Source organism: Cheilinus undulatus, linkage group 14, assembly GCF_018320785.1.
Source record: "Cheilinus undulatus linkage group 14, ASM1832078v1, whole genome shotgun sequence".
NCBI lineage: Eukaryota > Metazoa > Chordata > Actinopteri > Labriformes > Labridae > Cheilinus > Cheilinus undulatus.
In genome coordinates this window covers 32,784,222-32,806,709 of record NC_054878.1, presented here as the reverse complement: position 1 = coordinate 32,806,709, position 22,488 = coordinate 32,784,222, and the positions used below count along the sequence as shown (strand labels likewise).

Genomic DNA, 22,488 nt, shown 5'->3' with positions numbered 1-22,488 from the left:
TACTTTTTCCACCCTGCACTGTGAATGTTTACATGTTTTGTTCAATTAAAACATGAAAACATATCTTTTTTTGTGCGGTATTAGTTTAAGCAGACTGTGTTTGTCTATTGTTGTGACTTAGATGAAGATCAGAACACATTTGATGACCAATTTATGTAGAAATCCAAGAAATCCCAAAGGGTTCACATACTTTTTCTTGCAACTGTATATGAGATGCAGTAAAATTTCACATGGAGCTGTTTTAGAGTCTGTAGTATGGATGAAAGGTTTGTGGTAGCACTTCATACATGACATAGGGTACACATATATTCAGTTGTGCAGCATATGCAATGCAACTTTATTTGAGTTTTTCCTCGGTCACAAAAGAGAAAGCAGTGCTCATTCGAGAAAGAGAAGAAAGAACACAGGAGCCAGAGTACCTCTTTTTATGATAGGAATACCTAATTTAAGCTGAAGGAGGAAAAAGATGAAAACAGTATCATTACCTGTAATCGCCTGGTCTTCAAATGTCATTTAATTGGAGAGATAATGTTTGCTCTGTTTCTGTTATTGTTGCCTCCTTGTTCTTACATCCTGTTGTACCTCAATTGAAAAATGATGCAATTTGGACTTCAGATGGAACAAAACATACGCTATAAGAAAGGGTTTTTTACTGCCTTTTTCTGACAGCACCATTATGTAGCTTTGCCTTAACCTCCTGAGACCTGAGCTGTTGTTTCTCATGCATTTTTAGTTTTTCCTTCTTATTTGGGATCAGTGGGACCTGATTATTTTAAAACCTAATCCCTGTCCTTGAACAGGAAGTAGTTTTCACTAAAAATGATGTCTGCATATGAGGACAAAAGGCTTGTCTTTCTGTACAACTCATAAAAATTATAGATTAAAAATAATATATAGGTTTTTGAGTTTGTCAGCTGCTCAGTCAGTCAGAAATGGTCTCAGTCATTCAGGTGTAGGGTGTAGTCCTTTTTGTGATGGTAGACCCCGGGAATGTGTTAAGGCCAGGTATAAAATTCAACTGTATGTTCTGGAGATCTGAAAAATTCAGCTTAGTATAATGAGAGACCCCAAAAGCCTAAAAAATGTCCCCACATTTTTAAGACTTCACCAAAAGTTTCTGTAAAAATTCAAAAATCCTCTAAAAAAATACACCCTTAGATGTCCTCAAAAATTCCCTAAATGTTTTCAGTAAACCTTTCTGATAAAGCCTCAAGATTTCTATCTATTGTCACACAAAAAACCCATAAAAATTTCAGAAAAATGTCAAGCAGTCCCCCAAATTTTTAATTACATTCACAAAAAATGTACAAATAAATTTCTCCAAAATACTATGGAAAATATGGCAGATTTTAAATACCCCCCGACAATTATCTCTAAAATTGAATTGCAGAATCTATTTTTATGTTGTAGGAAAGCCAAAATATAACAAAATACACAAACATTACTGGCTTGATCAATAAATGTTGGCTGTATCTACAAATATTTTGGAGGTTTTAGGCACGACCACCTGACCTACATCAGCTGGAGTCTTTTTCTTTGTTCAACCTCTTTCCTTAAAATTAAAGAGTGTTTTAAGGACTAAACTTTTAAGTCTGAATTGCATTTATATTGGTGTTTAGTAAAATGAATTTGTTAATGTAAGCGTATTTAATATTGGAAAAAGTCCTAAACCCTGCATCCCTTATTCCTATTCGTATTAACATCAGAACATGATACTGTGTAACCACGTCATGTGTTTCAGCATTGCAGGAGCACAAGAGAGCATGGCACAGCAGAAGTTCGACATATGCAAACAGTCAGGCATACACACACACACACACACACACACACACACACACCGCATGCCTGCGAGGGCTGTGCTTCCTCGCAGGCATAGCTGTGTGTTCACCTCTGTAACCTCTCTGTATCTACTTAAGAGGACAGCACAGAGCGGGGATCCTATTGTCCCTCCTTTTGCCTTTGCTTATGATGTTCATAATAAAGCTGAAATGTCACAGGTGTGTAAATATCATGGCTGCAAATGGCACTGTGATTTGGGCTAAAGGGACAGTACCAAAAAAGCATGTTTAAAATGTGTATTATATTGCATCATTACAGAATCCCTGGGAGGACATGAGTTTATTTTAGATAACTGTGCTTTCCCTTGACTACATGTACATTTTGGTTGTTTTTGTGACGTCCTAAGAAAGTAGCACACTATCATGAAAAAACTCGATTTATTATGTTAAGATAATAAGACAGATAAGTTCTAATCACAAGAAAACAGAATTTACTTATCATGGGGAAAACTCAGAAAAAACTAGTATCTAAATTTATGTCCATTTATGGCCTCTGTACATCAAAGACTTTTTACCACATTATTTATTTTCATGGACACATTCCTGACTAACCAGAAACGGCTCCAAAACCCCTTTTTTGGCCCTGACCCACCAGCTGAGAACCACTGATTTAAGATAAACCCAAAAAAAAAAACAAAAAAAAAAAAAAAAAAAAATTTGCAGACAGATTAGAAGCTCCCTTTACATTTTTCCTAAACACATGGGTGCTTAGCAAGTTTTATTATGACTGTGAGCTGTGTAGCGCAAAAAAGGGAATATTAGCTGTGTAATATTATCAGGAACCAAGAAGGTGGCCGTCATTGCAAGAGGCACATACTCTTAATTTATTCCTCTTTAAAATCAAACATCCTCATCAAAGTGGAACTAACAATCTATTATGGATCAAACATTTAAACTTGAGCCACAGTTCTGCTTGACACTGTATAAAGCCATTAAGTGCTCCCTTTAAATGTGAGGAAATTATTTTAAATTAGCTTCTTTTTAGTCAAGTATCTCAGGTGCAGTTTTCTATGCACTTAACCGACGACTTAACTCTGGGAAAAGAAAAATGATAGCCTTTACATTACACATGTAAACACTGCATGGTGAAAAGAAGTCATGAAATGCTTCCTGCTAACTACAGAAAAATTCACCTCTGTTCCCAGTGGTATAAGGCATCTATCAGACAATCATTAGTTATGTTTACCACCATAATGTGAATAAAATGCTTCATATAAACATTTCATTCGAAAGAAAATTCTCTGATCCAGCTCATTCGGCAAAAAATTTAATTCTGATGGAGAGGGGTGGTTTATGGTGATCGTCTTTTTGATCAGCATCCATGAAAACCATCGGAGAAATTTTTGTCTTACTGTCTGCCTTACGTGACGTGATGTCTTTCTACTTTCATTATTTCCAGAACAGATAGAAACATGGCAGGAGCAAAACAAAATTGATGTGTTTCCAAGAACTCTTGGAAAAAATAAATAAAGTAAAAATAAAGATAATATACAAGCAATACAAACATGAGTGAGTAGAACAATCCAGTATTTTCATGTGGGGAGGAATGGAAAAAAAACGAGAGATCTGAAGGTGTGTAGTGACGACAATTTGTTTACAACAAAGCCTTAGAGGAAGAATTTTTCTTTTATGGCAAACTTCCGTTAGATTTGATCAGCAGGAAAATAATGTAAACATCAGAGCAGTTTTATCCAGATCAAATGTACGATGCATGAGCATGCACATCTGATTGGATCCCATCTTTTTGCATGCATGTGAACAGAGAAGATGAGTTAAAAGGTCACATGTTGTGTTAAGTTTAACTCTTGTCTACAAGATTGGAAATGTGCTGTCTTTCTTAGCTTGATGAAAACATTTGCTACAAAGGGCACATTTTATTTGCCATTTCCCAAATCTTTCAGAAATCTGACATCTTCTGCTAGATTTATCTAGATTTATAGGGATGCATGATCTATAGCAGATATTAGCCTAGAAATTTAGTTCTCAGTACCAGTGGATATAAAAATCTCTTCCAATATTTACAACTGATATGTTACGATTGGCCTCTCCATCTGTATCTGTGTGTATTTCAAATGATTAGGCCAAAAATCGTTGTTGCCTCTAGAGGCAGTCACAGCTTTGTAAAAAAAATAAAAAAAATTAAAATTAAAATATATTTGTTTTATACTTTTTAAAAGAACTGATTCTATACAGGAAAGGTGGAAGAGACTCAACTAAAATATAATTAGTGCACATAAATAAAAGAAGAATCACTTATTTGACAGGCTGTTGTCATGCCTTACAGTGATGGTTCAAGTTATTGTGGGAGTCATAGGAAAATATCTTTTTAACATTTAAAAATGTAAGTTTAACAAACACAGAGGTTCAGAAAACACTCCAAAAGCCACGGAGGAAGACAGAGAGAGTTCTTAAATGATAATCACTCCAGCCAGATGATTTTAAGTATTAGACTAGTGTGTGCAAACAGCCTTTGCAATTTATGACTGAAGAATTTGATGGGGGACCTGAAGAAATTCTTTGCAAAATAACTTTAGTAATGAAATTACAACCCTGGAAACAACTTCAGAATAAAAGCACTGTTTGAAAGCGCAAGGGCTTTCATCACTGGAAAAACTGATCATGCTTTTGCTTTGAAATATTCTGAAAGGAATGCTGTCACAGTATAAAGTGATAAAAGTCTGTGTAGTACAAAAAAGGCAGAAGATCTAGGAGATGTGGAGGACATGGGACATGAAGACAGTGCAGCCAATGAAAAATGAGGGGAAGAGCCCATTTCACAGATTTAGGATTGGGATTTGGGAATATTAAATGATGTATTTAAGTGTCTGGGTGCAATGCAATCACTGACAGATGAAGGAAAATGGACCTTATGAACGTATTGGTAATATTTGGTTCCAACTATTTTAACTTGTTCTTAATACACCACACACTTAGTTGTTTTCCTCAGGAGAGATGGTTTCCAGCACATAGAGAGACGTTTCCTCTTTATGTGATTAACACCAGAGAGTGAAACAGGCCATTAATGGCATTCCCAGTTCATGAGATAAAGGTCCTGGCTACTGCCGTATTTTCAGTTTCCTGTGAAAAATGAGTTGGCTTAATGTAATTCAGTGGGAGGAAGATGTGAGAGGAACTGAATACTGGACATTCAGAGAAAATCCCTCACCCTCTAAACAACCACAGACATCCTCTTCACTTCCATTCATCCCTGTGAATATGCTCTGCTGGCTCTGAAAAGGACTCATACAGAGATTATTAAATGGAGTAATGACAGTTTATTCTAAAAGTTGCCAATCTCAGGAGACAAAAGAGTGACAGGGAAAGCATGAAGGAGAGGAAGGAGGAGGTGATTGTGTGCTTGAAGATGTTTGCTGTCCACTTGAATAGAAAAATAAATGAGAAAGACACAAAAGAATCAGGAATATTCAGGCTAATATAGCTCCCTTAAGGATGGATTGTAGGGTTTCTTATCCTGCCAGCCATTGTTAAGTCTTCTCATCATGTCACAGACACTTGTCCTGCTACTTCTCCTAGGGTGGTCTCACATTACGGACTGGGCCCAGATCCAAGTACATTTGACCCCAAAGTCTGGTTCCAGTTCAGTGGGAGCACACTAATCTGATAGAGTGTGTTAGCAGTATGTCTGCGGAAGGACTAGAAAGGGGGCAAAAATAAATAAATTCTCAGTCTAGGTGGGCGGTAAACTGGTATAAATACCGTCACCGGTAAAATTTCTTCTGCGAAACAGATTTTTGCAACACAGTCATCACCGGTTTAAATGCCTATGTTATGCTGTGATGCACTTGTGAGACATATCCGCATCTAATTGAAGGCCACCCACTCTTGCTGTTGTAACTAAGCACGGTTAACAGGCAAAACATGTGTTCTTTCCTCTCCAAGTTTGATGGCTGTACTGCAACAAAGTCAGTCGTCAGCTGTCTCTGTCAGCCTGCCTGGGGCTTCAGTACAAGCTGTGTGCTGCCTTGGCTGCTCTCGGTTTGTGTTGAGCCCAGCACTGTAGCTATTCATCTTATAAAGACTTAAACAACTGATTAAATGTGTGTTTTAACTTGTGACTTTCTTTTTCAAGTCCATGATGCCGGTAAGGCAGCCAAAGCTAAGCTAAATCAGTGATAAACACGCTACTCGTCAAGCTCTTCACAATGAAGTCAGCGGATGTTGTTTATCTGTAATGTTTATATTTTGAACACCCTCATCAGGAAATGTGTTCAAGTCATTAACAGCTTAACACACCTTAGAAGGACAGAGATGAAATGAGAAACTTGGAGCGCAGTTAGAAAGAAGAAAACAGAGACTTAAAAAAAAAATCATTGCTCTTTTGCTTAGATATTAAGTACGTAATCAAAGGCTTGTTTTAGGGGAGAAGGGGTTTGTAACACCTGAAGTTGGATTTAAAAGCATCATCTTTTTTCAATTTTATAATACCATGGAATAATACTGTACTGTCAAAGGCAAGAAAAATACCATGATATGATATTTAGGCCAAATCGCCTGGCCCTACCTCAGACTTTACAGATTTTACATAACCATTACACACAGTTACTGTTAGGTTGCAGATACAGTAGTAGTTTTTACATCATTTTCAGGAACATTTTTGACATTTGTGGGCACATTTCCATTCATCTTCTAATCGTTAATTATCTTCTTTCATTTTTTAAGACATTCATATTGTTTTATTTTGCTCATATTCCATCAAAGTTTAAAATCCTGGTACTTTACCACCCCTATATTAAGGTTTTGTTCGACTATTGACACATACATCTTAGATTTTTCAAACATATTCTGCTTGATTATTCGTAAGTGATACGACCAGATAATGTGTCCAGATATTCTAACAATCAAGGTTTGCTTTTGTCACAACATAGGCGTCAATATCTCCTGCTTCTGTCATGGCTTCCCATGAAGCAAGAGGAATGAAGATTTATCATCTGCATTAAAAACATGCTGTGCAATGTTTATTTCACTTTGGGCAACACACAAGAAAAAATAACCTTTTAGAGGAAATTTAACTTGATATGATCTGGACATGCGGACAGTGAGAAATTGTATTAAAGCTGATGGGGTGACTTTGTCTCTAGTTATGTTTGATTTGGTTAGCATAGTCCTCCTATTTATTTTATGACCTGATAATAAAAGTCAACAAATATTTTCTGAATCAATCACAACTAACTTGACATCAACCTTTCCTGAAAGGTAAAAACTGCAGCAAAAATATTTGATCAAATCATCACTCCAGATAGATTTTTTTTTAATCTCAGTTCATTGTGTAATGTTTTTGCCATCCAAGCATGAAGCACTGCAGCCTGTCAGATTTCCTTTGTCTCCTTAAATTCATGGATCCATGCAGTGTTTTTGTCATTTCAGTAAATGGCCAGACATGCCAGTCAGTGTTTTTTAAACAAGAATGAGGATGACATCTTTAAAGGTATGTAAAAGGCATTTGACACTTTGCTCAGTAGAAAAGAATTAAGACTGAGACCATAAACACACTGGTACGAAACATGCAAGTGTAAGGCTTCCACTGAGGACAGATGGTACTGGATGTTCTTATTTTGATAAATGAAATATGGAAAAGGGAGGCAGTTTAAATAAAATTGCACATAAAGGACACATTGTGACTCTTTTCAGATCAGGCGTATAATATCTGGTCACTCCAAGAATAAGGTTACAATGATAGGATAAATGATATGGAGACAAGAAGGTGAACACTTTTTTCCCCAAGGAACGCCACTGATGATGTTTATTACTGCTGACCTGCAAAGCATGACTAAAGCTTACAGAGGGACATCAGGTCCCAATTTATGAAGTTTGGTCACTGTATTATTTTCTTTCATGCTAACCTGACACACCAAACAGACTCTTTCATAGATCCATGGGATTTCACATTCATCTGGGAAAGCTGCCATAGAAAGTGTCCATGAAGGGCAGGACTTAAAAAAGTTCTCAGAAGGTGATTAGACAAATGTTCTGTACGTCACATTCATTACAGGCCAATCAGAGTGGTGAGGAATGAAAGGCTGTATGCATGCACAGCTACAGTGGTACCTCAAGCCGAGGGCAGTCAGGAAAAGTCCAAAAACATATCCGCCAGGAGCAGCTTTCAGTGTGCTCTTGTTTTAGAAAAGAAATGTGGCCCAGTTCTGATAGAACTGCTGCTATACTGTAGCTACATGGGAGTTAATTGCTGCATCGGCTGCAGCCTTTGTTTATACCGGCTTACGTACAACTAAACCTTGAACAAATCCTCACTTTATCGGTTACAATTGACACAAAATGCTGCAGCAAGACTGCTAACCAGATCCAGCAGGACAACTCACATTACCACTATTTTATATTCCCTACATTGGTTACCAATTGTTTCCCGAATCCAATTTAAAATTCTTGTTTTGGTTTATAAAGCCCTGCATGAACAGGCACCGGATTGTATCTTGGACCTACTCCATCCCTGCATCCCTTGTAGATCCCTTAGATCTTCTGACCAGGGTCTCCTTGGGGTCCCTCGGGTTCGCTTAAAATATAAGGGTGATCAGGCTTTTCAAGTTGTGGCACCAACTCTTTGAAACTCTCTTCGTTTCAGTTACGGTCAGCTGACTCTGCTGATGTTTTCAAAAAGGATCTTAAGACTCATCTTTTTAGATTGGCTTTTAAATATCTTATTTGCTGACTTGGATATTCTTACCATGTTTCATATTTTAATGCCTTGTTGTTGTTGTTGTTGTTATTATTGATAATGATGATTTGTTGTTCTTATTGTTTCTGTTGTGAAGCACTTTGTGACTTTGCTCTGTGAAAGGTGCTATACAAATAAAATGTACTTACTTACTTACTTACTAAACCTAACCCGTAACAACTGGCAACTCATGCAGAAGCAGGTCAGGAGAACTTGCAACTTTTTGAAACCAGCTGTCTGGGACTTGACAAGTTGAACTGCTGGTGACTACATCAGACCGCTTGACTCAAGCTGCAACGGCTCAGCTCAGACTGCTGCGACTCTTACCAGTGACATTCTGAAACCGTCATGTCGTGAATCTTTGGTCTGAACTGGGCTTAAGAGTCACCCCATAATAACTGTGGTTATGTAAAGTCACATAGCACTAAGGCCTTGCTTAAAAGTTAGCTGCGGGACAGCAACTATGACACAGTCACTAATAAATCCAGAAATGTAATACAACAGTGGCTGAAAACTCCAGGTCAAATGGCAGATGTTTTTTCACAAAATCCTCACTGGGGATTTCTTATAAATTTCTATAAATGGTAATCCCAGTACAAAAGCAGATAAAACTAAGAAAAACAGGAATGAAAATATGTCTTCTTTTTTTTTTTCTTTTTTTGGTTTATGATTTTTTGTTTTTCTTCTGTTGTGACTTACTTTTTCGAATAAATGCTGCTACTATAATGCTTGTAACTGTTGAAGATGCCTTTATTCCCAGGTGGCTAAGAGTGCTTGTTATCTGCAATCTGAACAGTGAATGTTAAATGTGTGATGGAAAAAAATCACAGAAATCAGCAGCCTTTTATTCTATATATTATACAGAACTACTCAACTGTGTACACTAGCTCTTATATTTGATGTCAGCATGTCACATTTTTTCCACAAAACCTCCCTGGTGTATTTACACGCGCACTCGCTTTAAACCCTATCGTCATTTTTATTCTATTGATTCTAAATTTCCCTCTAGTCATCATTGTGATAGCACAACAAAGTATAAATGGTTGTATGTATAAGATTTTTCTGCTGTTTAACCTTGCATTTGAGTACATCCCGGCTGCATCACAAACATTCTTTAAATGTACTTGCCAATGATGCACATGATTGGAGGGAAGATCCAGAGGACACATCAGGGAACTCTTGCTGCATACAACTACCTCATGTTTGACATGTAAACTACAAATATGGCGCAACTCTGGGAAATTGATTCTGAGATCAGAACCAACTAATAATAATCAATAATCAATAATCAAAAGAAACAGACCAGCTCAGATGACTGATGAGCGGTGGTCAGAATACCGTCAGCGTTGTCTTCACGCCATCCATTCAGTACTTGGGACACAAAGGTAGCTTAGAATAAGGAATGTTTTTTCACACTTTGAGCACTTGGCATACCTCTAAAACAGCGCAAAACATGGCCTTTCTGTTAGCATTTCTTGATGCAGAAATCACTACTTTCCCCCCAACAAGAGTTCTCTGCTGCTGCGTAATGACATTGGCAAAAAAAATGTAACTATTTACTTCTTGTATCCTCATAATACTTAAACTGCACCTTTGTCACTTTGATGATGCTCTTGCACTTCTTATAACTCAAAGAAGAGGATTATTTATAATCCTATTTATCTAGTGTGTTAGGCCTCAGCACCTCTAACCAGTCTATTTAAAATATATTTGTGAATATTATAGACAGCTTTTTTTTTTTTTTTTACTTTTTATACAATGCACTCAGTAGGTTTTAATTATTGTTTTCTGTTATTATCTATTAATTTTATGTATCTTGTCTTGTCAGACGTCTGTCCTTGTTATTTGGGAGTTTTATGTAACTTATTTCTTGTATCAATTCTATGTGGGACTACGGATGGAAATTAGCGATTAGCTACATCTGTTACAACCATTTTTTCAGTTGCCATGTATAATTGATCAGTTTAACTGCACAATGTCCTGTGATAAATAAAATAGAGCAAAATCAAACATACTCCATTTCCCACAAATGGGTATGTGTTGAAGGCTTACTATGCAACTTTCAGAGCAGATTTTTAAACTAAAACAAGTGCTTGAAATAAAACATTTTTAGGCTGTAATAAAAGACTGTAATAAAAGACTGTAAACTAGGGGTGTGACGAGATCTTGTGCCACAAGATCTTGCAAGATCAAAACATCAGGAAATGTCTCGTCAAGGTGAAAATCATCTCGCGAGATTTATATTGCCCAGACATCAGGAGCAGCAGCTCTCCTAACAGAAAACAATACCTAACTGGAACTTATAAAAGATCCCAAAGATGCCCTGGACTCTTTGAAATCGTTGGTTTGACAGCTAATGAAGTAACAGAGCTGATCTGTGACCCATTCAGATCACGCTCCACCCTCCGTCCCCTCCTCCGCGTGCCCTACTCTGTGCCATATATGATCAGCAAATGCATAAGAAGTTCATCATAATGGTCTGAAATGATTAAATGCTGCTGCTGGAAACCTGTGCAGTCTCTGTAAGTTTGTGTATGCAAGCGGACTCGCTCATAGTGCTGGTATCTGTGACTGTAACTTAGACACTCGCTCACCAACGCACACACATTAACACACACACTCATCTGTGTGTTGTGTCCAACACTATCAAAGCTTTATCAGAGAAAAGACCAGAAAACAATAATTTCCATCCGCCCGCTTGACCACAATGGGTTCCAGAGCCTTCAGTCACTCTGCTCCCAGACTTTGGAACTCCCTCCCCCCAGAAATCTGTAATATAAACTCTCTGTCCATTTTTAAATCCTGTCTCAAAACCCATCTTTTCAAACAGGCATATTCTGTTTGACTGATTTCTTTCAGCCAACCTACACTGTTTCATTCGTTGTTTTAACTTACTACTAACTCGTATAACTTGTGAATATTTTCTAGACTAATTTAGTTGTCTTGTTTTAACCTTTTCTTGTAAGGTGACCTTGAGTGCTTTGAAAGGCGCCTGTAAATACAATGCATTATTATTGTTATTGTTCCGGAGCCAAGGCACTGCAGGTGCAAAAAAGGATGGGAGTGGTCTCTGAATGGTAAAGTCAGTTAGAGGCATTTAACATTCTTCCTATAGAGTTTGTGACGTAGAAACCTACCGATGATAGGATTCTACATCACATAAGCCCCTCCTTTTCAGAAAAGATTTTTCAAAGCGGATGTCTGTTTGAGTGCATTAAAAATCATAATATGCGGATTTTTATCAGTTTGGTGCAAATGTCAGAAACAACAGCAGCATTGATGTGTTTTATCATAGTTCAGTCAGATACTTCAGTGTACAGCTGAAAAAAATGCCAAGTGTTCAACACTTCTTTAAAAACAAACCAAATTAAAATGAACACTCAAACTAATCGTTTGTTGTTTTGAAATTTAAATAATATTTATTATGACTGAAGGAAAAACATATAGTTAATGTATAGTCACACACATAGTCGACTGCAGTCCCTCTTTCATTAGAGACGCTGAATGATGTTAACAGACATATTGCAATCATTAAAAAGTTCCAGTGGAGAAAAAAAAGTTGAATTGTGACTGTAATGAATTTAATGACTGTAATATATATAATGACACTGTAAAATTGACCTAGAAAAATAAAACGAAAAATAAATAAAGACTATGTAGTAAAACCCCTTCAAAAGGTCTGAAACCAAAGCAAAATCTGCTTAAAGACCTCAGTTGGCTGAATCAAGTGTGTTTGGGGCTGGAGCAACAACCCCCCTAAGTGCTTGAGGTGCAAACTCTGAGGCCATTTATTATTTAATTTTACTGCAGTTATTGTTAATGTAACACAAAGTAACATATATTGACAAACATGTCAAACTGATTACACAAGAAAGAATTATGCAGGGCATATAACTTAAAAACAAAACATGATACATTTAATAAAAGCACTAATAAAATAGTTCACTGAATTCCAGTGTCCTAAAGCATGTACAACAGTTTTCTAAGGTGCAGCAGTGAGAAAGATATGAATCTCTATGATGGTGAGCTTTCATTCTCTTTGATACTATAAGAGTAAAGTTGTGCTCTATTAAAGCGTATAACCAGCAACAACAAACTGTAATTGAGGTGAATGTAGCCTGGTCTACAAACGGATTGGGTTTGATAGCATCAGTACCTTGCATTTTTGCTAATGACCAGCAGGGGGCAGCTCTTCTGGTAGGAAAAAGAAATCTGATTATATGGCAGTCCATGGCTGTGTCCGAAACCATATAGTACTACTGCTACATACTAAAACATACAGACTGCTATCTGTGACATCCCACCATACTTTCAAGCCTGTCCTCTGTGTCACGCAGTTTAATTATTGATATATTTCTTGGTTAGTGTGCAACAAGCTAGCATAACTGTTTGTAAATGGAATTTGACAACAAATTTCAATAAAATGCGGATAAGAAAGTTGTTTGATCTTTATTTGACATTTAAAACATATTTAAGCACTCTTATATTTGTTTTATACTGCTTGTTGACTGACCAGCTACTGAACAAACTGAGAGCTTCGATTCATTGTAGTGGTTTTAGTGCTACCTGTGGCCTCCCATTTCATACTTAAAAATTCTGTCCAATCTAGCGTGCATGCAAAGATTTCTCACATACACAAAAATGCACATTATGAATTTGGATTGTACTTTAAACTCTGTTTATGCCACATTTAGTATGAAAAGTGTTAAAGTATCTGGTTTTGGATACAGCCCATGAGAAAATGACTCTACTTCTCTCTTGAATTACAACCTTGATTCTTTCTTTTAATTACAGATTTTTCTTCTTTTTTTGCAATTAAGCATGTTTAATCTCCCTTAATTCAGCACAATCTACACATTATATGTTATTTTCTTATTCACATAAAACATGATAAAGCATGATCTGCCTCAGTTGCAACCTTGCGATTAGCACGATGCTAGCACAGACTCCTGAAAAATGTGGTATAGTTATACCTCACAATACAGTAAAAAATCAATACATAGAAGGGGACAATTCCACTTGATGAGACAAAAACAAATTGGGATGCTCTTGTTGACCAGTAGAGATACAAGTAGGAGATGGTGAGAGAAAAAACTCAGAGATTATTGTGCAAACTTATCTTGTCTTTATAGAGAGACCAGTAGTTGATAGAAACAAGGATGAGAGTGGAGACTTTTGTGAGGTAAATGGCAGAGGTCAGGAACTAAACTTGGGACTGCCTCTTTTACAGCTGTAGCTTCTGTATGGAGCGCAATGTTTAACCACTAAGTACAGTGTGCCAGTTACTTTAAAAAGAGGTAATTTATACTTTAGTTTCGAGATGCACCTTGATAACCAAGCTACACCCTGAATTAGTTCAGGGGTGTCAAAACCTTTTCCACTGAGGGCCATATACAGACAAATATGATGTATGTTGAGAACCATTTCCATATGCCTCACCTTGAGGAAATCAAAGTTAGTCATTATGGCAAATTATCAAATCTACTATGGAGAAAATTAATGTGAATTTTACTTCCAGAACTACACTGTTGAGCTCCACAGGCTAGTTAAAAACCTAACTTTTGCTAACTCCTTCTTCCTTAACCCACCCTCTCTGCCAATTATGAACACTACTGGCAACCAACTATATGGCTTGGGCTAAAATGCCAAACTTCTTGAGTCTTACAGCTTGAATCCCATAAACCAACAGGTGACATTTGATGGCTACTTCTACCTCTTATACAGAGTCTATCTTAGCAGCAGGTAAATGAAACAGATAAAAAAGAAGAAACCATGGATAACAAATTTATAGTGATAGTATCAAATACAACAGCGAGGTCTGAAAAGATTTATAGGAGTTATAGTGGTCTGAGACACCGTCACAAGTTTGATCCCCCCCAATTATTGAGTGTCCCATTCTTAACAAAGACATTCAAACCAGTCTTGCACAGTCAATATAAACACAATCAGTCATTACAATGCCATCAGTATGACTCTGATAGAAAGACAAAGATGAAGCAGATCAGAAAGTTTGGCTTGAACCTGAACTTCAGTGACAGACACAAAGGAAAAAAGTCCTGAAAAGTTTCACTGAAAAAATAGGCTTTTCCTCGACATCTCCTGGAAGTGAAGTGTCCAAATATATACAGATTTTTGTTTCACTGGTGGGGGTTCAATACTTACAACTAAGGAACCTTTTTTGGAAAGGAAAGCGCATTTAAGAATAGTAAATAAAATATGTCTAATAGGGGCATTATTTACAGTTACTACAACCCCAGTCTGTTTTAAAAACATGTCTCACAGTGTATTTTGTCCCTTTTTCTCCATCATTAACTGAGTTCAATATTATGGTGTTTAATATTAGAATTCAGAGGTGCTTGTTTTCCTTGTCTGTCAACAGCTACAGTTTCATAGTTGGTGAAACAGATGCTTCTTCATAAGCAACCATTAGCATTTTTTCCTCAGAGATGTGACAAGTTATTCCTAAACAGTTTGGGCTCAGCTAATGGAAGTCAACTAGTCTGGATCCTGCAGGCTCTTCAGTGGAGCAAACATCAGGACTGCTTCCTCTCTTTAGGAGTTACAGTAGTGTTTGCCCAAAGAACACTAGTAGGACTCGACTTTGGAGCATTAGGTCCTTTTGGTCTAGATGGAGCTTCTGCGTTTATTGAGTCTCCTGTATGTGTTGATGCTGTGCAGGCCAGTAGAAACAGAGCTGATTCCTGAGTGGCGCTGCAAGCTGCACACACAGCCGTTGGAGTGCAGAGGGTTAGAAAAAGCCTCCCCCTGCTCCATGTAGGTGTCAGAGTTCGATAGATCTCGTGGGATGATCATGGGTATGGAGTATTGCAGCTTCTCTCTGCTCTTGTACCAAAGGCAGGAGCACATGGATTGAAAGTGTAGAACTTCAGCGTAAACGTTACGAAGACCCCTGCTCGCCGCCCCTCCGCCACTGCCTCCGACTCCACTTCCTCCGCCACATCCGGATGGCGTGGAGGAGGTGGAGGCTGGATCCAGGGAGCAGTGGATGTGTCCTCCTGCCTGACCGTTGTGAGCGAGGAGTGCCCTCTGCTCCGCATCTCTTTTCTCGTCCTCTGCGTTCATGGTCATGAACCTCAGCACAGCTAAGTTGAGGAAGGCCCCAATCACAGCCAGGCCAGTCAGGATGTAGATGAAGCTGAAGGCCACGTAATCCGGCTTGGTCTGAAGCGCATGATCCTTCTGCAGCGCCACATAGTCCCCAAAGCCGATGGTGGTAAGTGTGATGAAGCAGTAGTAGTAGGCGTGGAAGAAGCTCCACCCTTCAAAGTGTGAGAAGGCCAGGGCGCCTACGCACAGAGTGCTCATGCAGGATATGAAGCCGATAGTTACCATGTTGACCATGGAGACCTCTGTGCGCCTCATTCCAAGGCACTTCTTTAAACGGTGGAGCAGGTATCTGACGAAGGTGTTGATCCGCTCGCCCACGCTCTGGAACATGACCAAAGTGAGCGGGATACCCAGGAGGGCGTAGAGCATGCAGAACACCTTCCCTCCATTGGTACTTGGGGCTGCATGGCCATACCCTAAGGGGAGAAATGAGAAAGGAGCAGGTTACTGGAGTAGAACTAATTAAATCTACAGAGAACAGGACAAGGGACGGGACAAGAAGGCCGGAGGCTGGGAGCGATAGTCCAACCTTGGCAAGACAGATAGAAATGATTTGTATTCGATGAGCAGCACTTGTGATAAATTCAGAGACTCTTCATTTCACAGCGACAATTGAAGATGAGAATGCACAGCAGTGTGGCAGCTGGAATGACCGAATATTGATGTCAGGTATGGGAGACACAACTTGAATAATTCATTGACAATCGCTCCCTGAAGGAGGGCTCCAGCTAATGAGTGCATTTGCACCTAAGTAGGCCTCTACATTTTTTCCAGATCAAATAAATGTAAAAGCCTTGGGACAGTTGCAAATATCTGCCTGTATTTTGTCTATTTGATTAAATCCCTCTTTGTCCATCACCTATCAATAACCATCTTCAGAAATGATAGTTACTAAGTATGTACTGCACTGGGAGGGACTGGATCAACCTTTTCCCTTTTCACATCATCTTCTTCTTCCTGTGGTCCCAAAGGATGAAGTGCACTTGCATGCAACATCATTACTGCCCACAATTTATTCCCCTTCATGTGGACCTGTTGCACACAGGAGCAGTGAGATGACGTGTGTGATAACAAAGAGATCAGCAAATGGAAAAGGTTGACCAACAGTTTGAATGTAATTACTGTGAGAGTTGATTTAATTCTCAGGGCTTTGGTTTTATTGTCACACTGAGCCGTGCCATAGAGCCATCTGTCTGTCTGGTGCCAAATCTGTTTAGAGCTCTCCCAAATGTGCCGCCAAAATGAGGGCCATTAAAGTTGATGTATCTTCTTGTGGAGGGAAAAACCTGACCCTGTGCCAAGCAGAGACACATTTGCGTCTTAGTAGCATTGCCTTTTTGTAGACTCATGCCATTTCTGGTGACAGAGAGATGACTGAAGGGGACTTGTTCTGATCATGAGAGGATTTATTGCAGTCAGTTTTACCAAAAATGACTCATTCGTGATCAAATGAATGATTTGAAAGATGTCCTTGGTTTCTGTAGATGTGCCTTGAAATTTTTTTCATCAACCACCCCAGTATGCCCCTACCATCAAATATGAAATATTGAAAAATATGTTTTTCTTCTCTTAAAGTTCAACTTTTTAATTGAAATATTTCTAAGGCAGGGTACGTGGTATAAGCACACCTAATTCTCACATAGACAGAATCACATCATTTACATGTATCATGGAGGCAGAATAAAGTCCAATAAACACAAACTAGTAAGCAGCAGATAGAATAAGTAATATCAGGCATTAAAAATAATGTTTGTTCAGGCTGCAACCAAATATAGGATCCTGGGTAGATGTTTGATGTTTCATAACCATTTGCTGTATGGAACGCTGCCTTGACTTGCTACAACAGTATCTTGTTTGAAGTCAGTTTTGACAACTGAAGTCTCATTTATGCTCCACATTACAGTGCCTTTAAAAAATATTCACCCCCCTGGATGTTTTATCCTTTTATTGATTTTATAAATTGATCATGGTCAGTATAATTTGGCTTAAGAAAATACCAAAAAAACTTTTTTATAATAAAGTGAAAACAGATTTCTACAAAGTTTTGTCAATTATATAATAAAGTTAAGGTAAAATAACAGACTGCATAAATACCCCACCCTCCCCCCCAAATTTAAGACCTAACCTGGGAAAAATTAAACCAACTTTTGCACAGTAAATGGTCAGAAATGAAAGGCGTGTGAGATTTATCGCAGACCAGGGCTGATTTTTTAAATTTTTTTGAAATATCACGTGGTATCAGATAAAGAATTTTTTCCATAGATACCCAAATTTGATGTTGTCTGGCACTTTAAATACTTCTACTCTACTAATATGTTGTATGGTGATATTCTTCATAACACAGGTGCAGGTGTGCTGTGCAGAGTCCAAACAGTTTATCTGTTAAAAAGCAGACTAATGCTTTTTGTCAGGGAAGACCTGTTAAAATAAAGATTGACTGCAAGGATTTTTAAGTGGGAAACCTGGTAGCCCAGATGTTGGACAACTGGACTAGTGTTTTTGAACAGTACAGATTTCATTTGATAACAAGGAGTCAGGGAGAAATCAGAGAGGGGTCTGGGTTCCTCCCCCAGGAAATTTAGTTCATCCAAAACTGAATTCCCTGAACTGTAGAGAATATTCATGCAAAAATTTGTGGAGGAAGATGTTTCAAATCAAATGAGGTTGGCTCAAAAACAATGGTTGGATAAGGACAAGTCTTAGTCAATGAACCTATTAAAATTTAAGACCTCTCAGTGGTAAAACTCAGACTTTTTAAGACTTTCTATGATCTTAAATTTCAAATGTGAAATTTAAAACTTTAAGACTTTTTAAGGATCTGCAGGAACCCTGATAAAGACACCCATGTCTAGAAGGCCCAGTCAGTGGTTTTCAGTATTCCTGGCTACCATTGCATCATGAAGACAAAGGAACACTTCAAGCAACTCAGAGAAAAGGTTATAGAAAAATATAAGTCAGGGGATGGATACAAAAAATACTTTCAAGGCCCAGGTTAAATCCATCATCAAGAAGTGGAAGGAAGGAAGGTACATGTGTAAATCAACCAAGATCAGGGCGTCTGATCACATACTGAGTGTCTGTGCAAGAAAGAGATTAGTGCGAGAGGCCACCAAGACACCTAGGACTATGAGTTCAAGCTTCAGCAGCTGAGATGAAAGATTGAATACTACTTTTAAAAAAAACAAAAAAAAAAAACACTTTCTCAAATCTTGCAAAAGCGGCCATTTCAAATTATATTCCTCTCATTACATGCTTACAATTACTGGCTGAAGTCAGGTACACGCTTTTTACCCTTCAGTACAATAAGAACAGTACAGTTTGTCCAGGTGAGCACAGACGCTGAGCTGCTGCCCTGTCAGGATCTGTTAACAGCAGAGAGCAGCTTATCGAGACATCGGGACAACTGGAGTGACAGCTACGCTCGTCACCAGCAGACGCACGAGCCTGAGGCGACAAGGCCAGCAGTCCCGCCGCTGTGTGAGAGAGTGGAGAGGCTTGCATGACAACCTCGTCCTCCCTCAGTCTCTCCTGCTCACCACAGAAGTGACAAAGTTATCACGAGACAGGGGCCAGGCTTGCAGGCCGAAGCCAACAGGTTCAGCAGCTTTGTTTCCCTCAGAGAAAAAGTGCAATCTAACTGTTCAAAAAGGAGAAAAAATAAGGGGCAAAAGAGGTTCGATTGACATTTGAAAAATTCCAGGCACTCGCACCATCTGCCTGCAGCTGAGATATAAACATTGCACACATACAGCTACATTCATTTGTGCATTTTTTATGGCAAGTTGGATAAAAAGACTCAAGAGACATCATTTTTTTCATGGAAACGGCTCCCTCTTGAATCAGCTCAGTCCATAAATTTGTGCAAAGGTTGTGCCAACATATAGAGTGAGCGCCATCTTCTCAAAAACCAGCAGCTAATTATCTCATAAAATGAATGCTGTAATTATCATCCAAAAGAAAAATTGACAATTAAACAGCACCATAGCCTCTGAAAGACAAATTAGGCATAACAAACAAGCAGAGGAGGCTTGGAAATGTCAACAGAACACAGGTGCACCATACTCTAAACCCTTATTCCCTCCTCTATGCTGCCATTCATTTGGGAATCCTAATTCACATTCAGTCATCAAAGCTTAAGCCTCTAGCAACAGGCTAATGGTCCTAATTAAATGCATTAAAACCAATCATCAGACAGAGGAGAAATAGCCCCTCATGACATCTTTAGAAGCTGTCATTCATGAAAGATTAATTTTTGATTCTAGACTATTTTAAAAGCTCCAAATTATGATTTTATCAGACAAAAGTGAAAAGATTTATTTTTGTGACTCTAAAACTTGCAGATTCTCTTTTAATGCTGCTCATTGTATTCTTTATGTAGTGTACAGGCTATCCAAGTCTGACAATGCATTGAGGCTTTGCAACTGTGACAGCCTTGCAGTGTAGGTTTGTATTGTTAATGTAAGTCAGATTCAGTAAGATCAAATTGGACTTGTCTTCATATAAGCTTCAAACTCCAATATACAGAGATCTAAATTGGCGCAGAGGGCGTATTTAATACATTTTTCAGGGTGCAATTGAATGTACAAAATCTGACATAATAAAGATCCAAAAACAAATGTTATAGATTTACAGTGCCTATACAGAGTATTCTTCCCTTGGATGTTTATTATTTAATATACTTAGTGACGACATAAATCTTCACCCCCTTCACTTTTGGCCATTTGGCCATTGAGCCATTTTCAAGTCACAAATTCTCTTGGATTGAGGTCTGGGCTTTGACTTTGCCACTCAAGAACATTCACCTTGTTGTCTTTAAACCATTTCTGTGTAGCTTTCTCTGCATGCTTCGGGTCATTGTGTTGCTGGAAAATAAGTCTTCCAAGCTGTAGTTCTCTTGCAGGCTGAATAAGATTTTACTATATTTTTCAGCATTCATTTTACCCTCTACCTCTACAAGCCTTCCAGGGCTGGCTGCAATGAAGCATTCCCACAGCATGATGCTGCCATTACTATGCTGCACAGTGGGGCATGGTGTGTTTGTGGTGATGTGCAGTGTTTGGTGTTGCCAAACATAGTGTCTTGTCTGAACTCATCAGAACAAAGAACTTTCTCCCACTTCATCATGGAGTCTCCCACATGCCTTTTGGTGAACTCTAGTCCAGAATTCACGAGTTTTCTTCAACAGTGGCTTTCTTTTTGCCACTCTCCCATAAAGCTTTGGCTGGTGAAAAACCCAGACAACAGTTGTATGTTCAGAGTCTCTCTCAACTGTTCGACATTAAAGTTTGTTTTTTTTTTAAATAATTTTATTTTGTCATAAAAGCTGAATTATATTGACCATGATTGATTTATAAAATCGGTAATGATAAAACATCCAAGAGAGTCAATGCTTTCTATAGGCAAGAAACTCCATACTACCAACCAGTAAATACTCTGCCAACTAGTAAAGATGTATTTTACATGCTTGTTCTTTCAGACTCAAATAATACAAGTTGTGAATATTCTAAAGTTTGGTTTATGCTGTTCTTTTACAAAGTTTGGAGTAATAAAAATATTGTTTTGCATAGTTTATGTTAGAGCTTGGTGATATCGAGTGTACTGGATGTATCACGGCTTTTGCCACACTTGATGTATAATTGACTATATTGCTAACATCAAGTATAAGTATTGTGGAAGTTTTGAGCCGTCAGTGTGCATTTTTTGCTAGAGTTTTACTTCTCCCATTGTTCCTGAAAGCATCTGTCTCACAGCAGAGTGCTCACTCCCCTGCACATCCAGAAAATTCTCTTCTGAGCATGCACATTTTTGTATTAACAGAGGTTAGAGAAGCATGGAATAGCGGAGGAAGAAAAACCACCAGACAATGGGGAAACAGCAATGAATATTTCATCTGGCAGTGATTCAGATTTAAAAAGAAAGACATCGCACTAAATATGGTAATCATATGCCGCATGATGATGACACTACAGCAGCAGTAACACAACACATTGCCAAAGACATGACCCCAATGTTGTCGAAAAGCCAGGATATAAAAACCTCCAAAAGACACTCGACCCAAAGCATGACATGACTGGGTATGAACATTTTCCTGAAAACTCCCTGCCAGAGTCGTATATGTCAGAGAGAAGATGACCCAGCAGCTAACATAGCTGCTGTGGAAAGCCTTCATTAAGAAATATGCAAGAATGCATTAACAAAATGCCTTACTGAAGTCCGGTGAACCCAGGTTAATTTGACAGCATTTACAATTATAATGGGTTAAGTTGCTCTCTCTGTGCAAGAGAAGCTTGGAGTACTTTACTTCCTTTTTAGATAACAACCTGTTTTTATTTAGAAAGAAAATATGAAACTTATTGCAGGTATTAGCATTAGTTTATCCACGGAAAAAAAGAATGTGCTACCGATAGAAAAGTTAAAGAAATTATCTTAATAGAACAGTAAAAAAAGTGAAATGTTTGATATCACAAGTCAGCTGAATTGTTTGAGTTTTTTAAAGAGTAATGTATGACATCCAAAAGAGCAGTAGTGTCCTCATTTTCCATCACTGTAGATGCAGGAGGATGCTAAGATGAGTAAAAACCAGCAACTTTCCTGCTGCAGTAGCTTAACTATTGTTAAATAGATGAGTGATTATAAAAATGCCAGTAGATACCTGAGCTATTCAGACCAAATCTGTTCTTTTATATTAGGATGTTAACATGCTTATTTCTGCTGTCAAAGTTTACATTTTAGTCATTTTAATTTAGGGTGTTAATATGACTAGGCTTTTGGGGCCAGCCTCAAGTGAACACTTTCTCTATCGCTTCAATTTTCAAGGATGTTTGATGAAGT

At 38.1% G+C, this 22,488-nt stretch overlaps 1 protein-coding gene and 1 long non-coding RNA gene across 2 annotated transcripts in view; one reads left to right on the top strand and one right to left on the bottom strand.

Annotated features, from left to right (window-relative positions):
* Positions 1-22,488, top strand: part of LOC121521731 — a 42,789-nt gene that overhangs the window by 19,326 nt on the left and 975 nt on the right. The window lies entirely within an intron of this gene.
* Positions 11,964-22,488, bottom strand: part of kcnk3a (potassium channel, subfamily K, member 3a) — a 58,675-nt gene continuing 48,150 nt past the window's right edge. Inside the window, exon 2 of the mRNA XM_041805883.1 lies at positions 11,964-16,073. Within this exon, the coding sequence (XP_041661817.1) occupies positions 15,154-16,073 (920 nt within the window). The 3' untranslated portion in view covers positions 11,964-15,153. The remainder of the gene's footprint in view (positions 16,074-22,488) is intronic.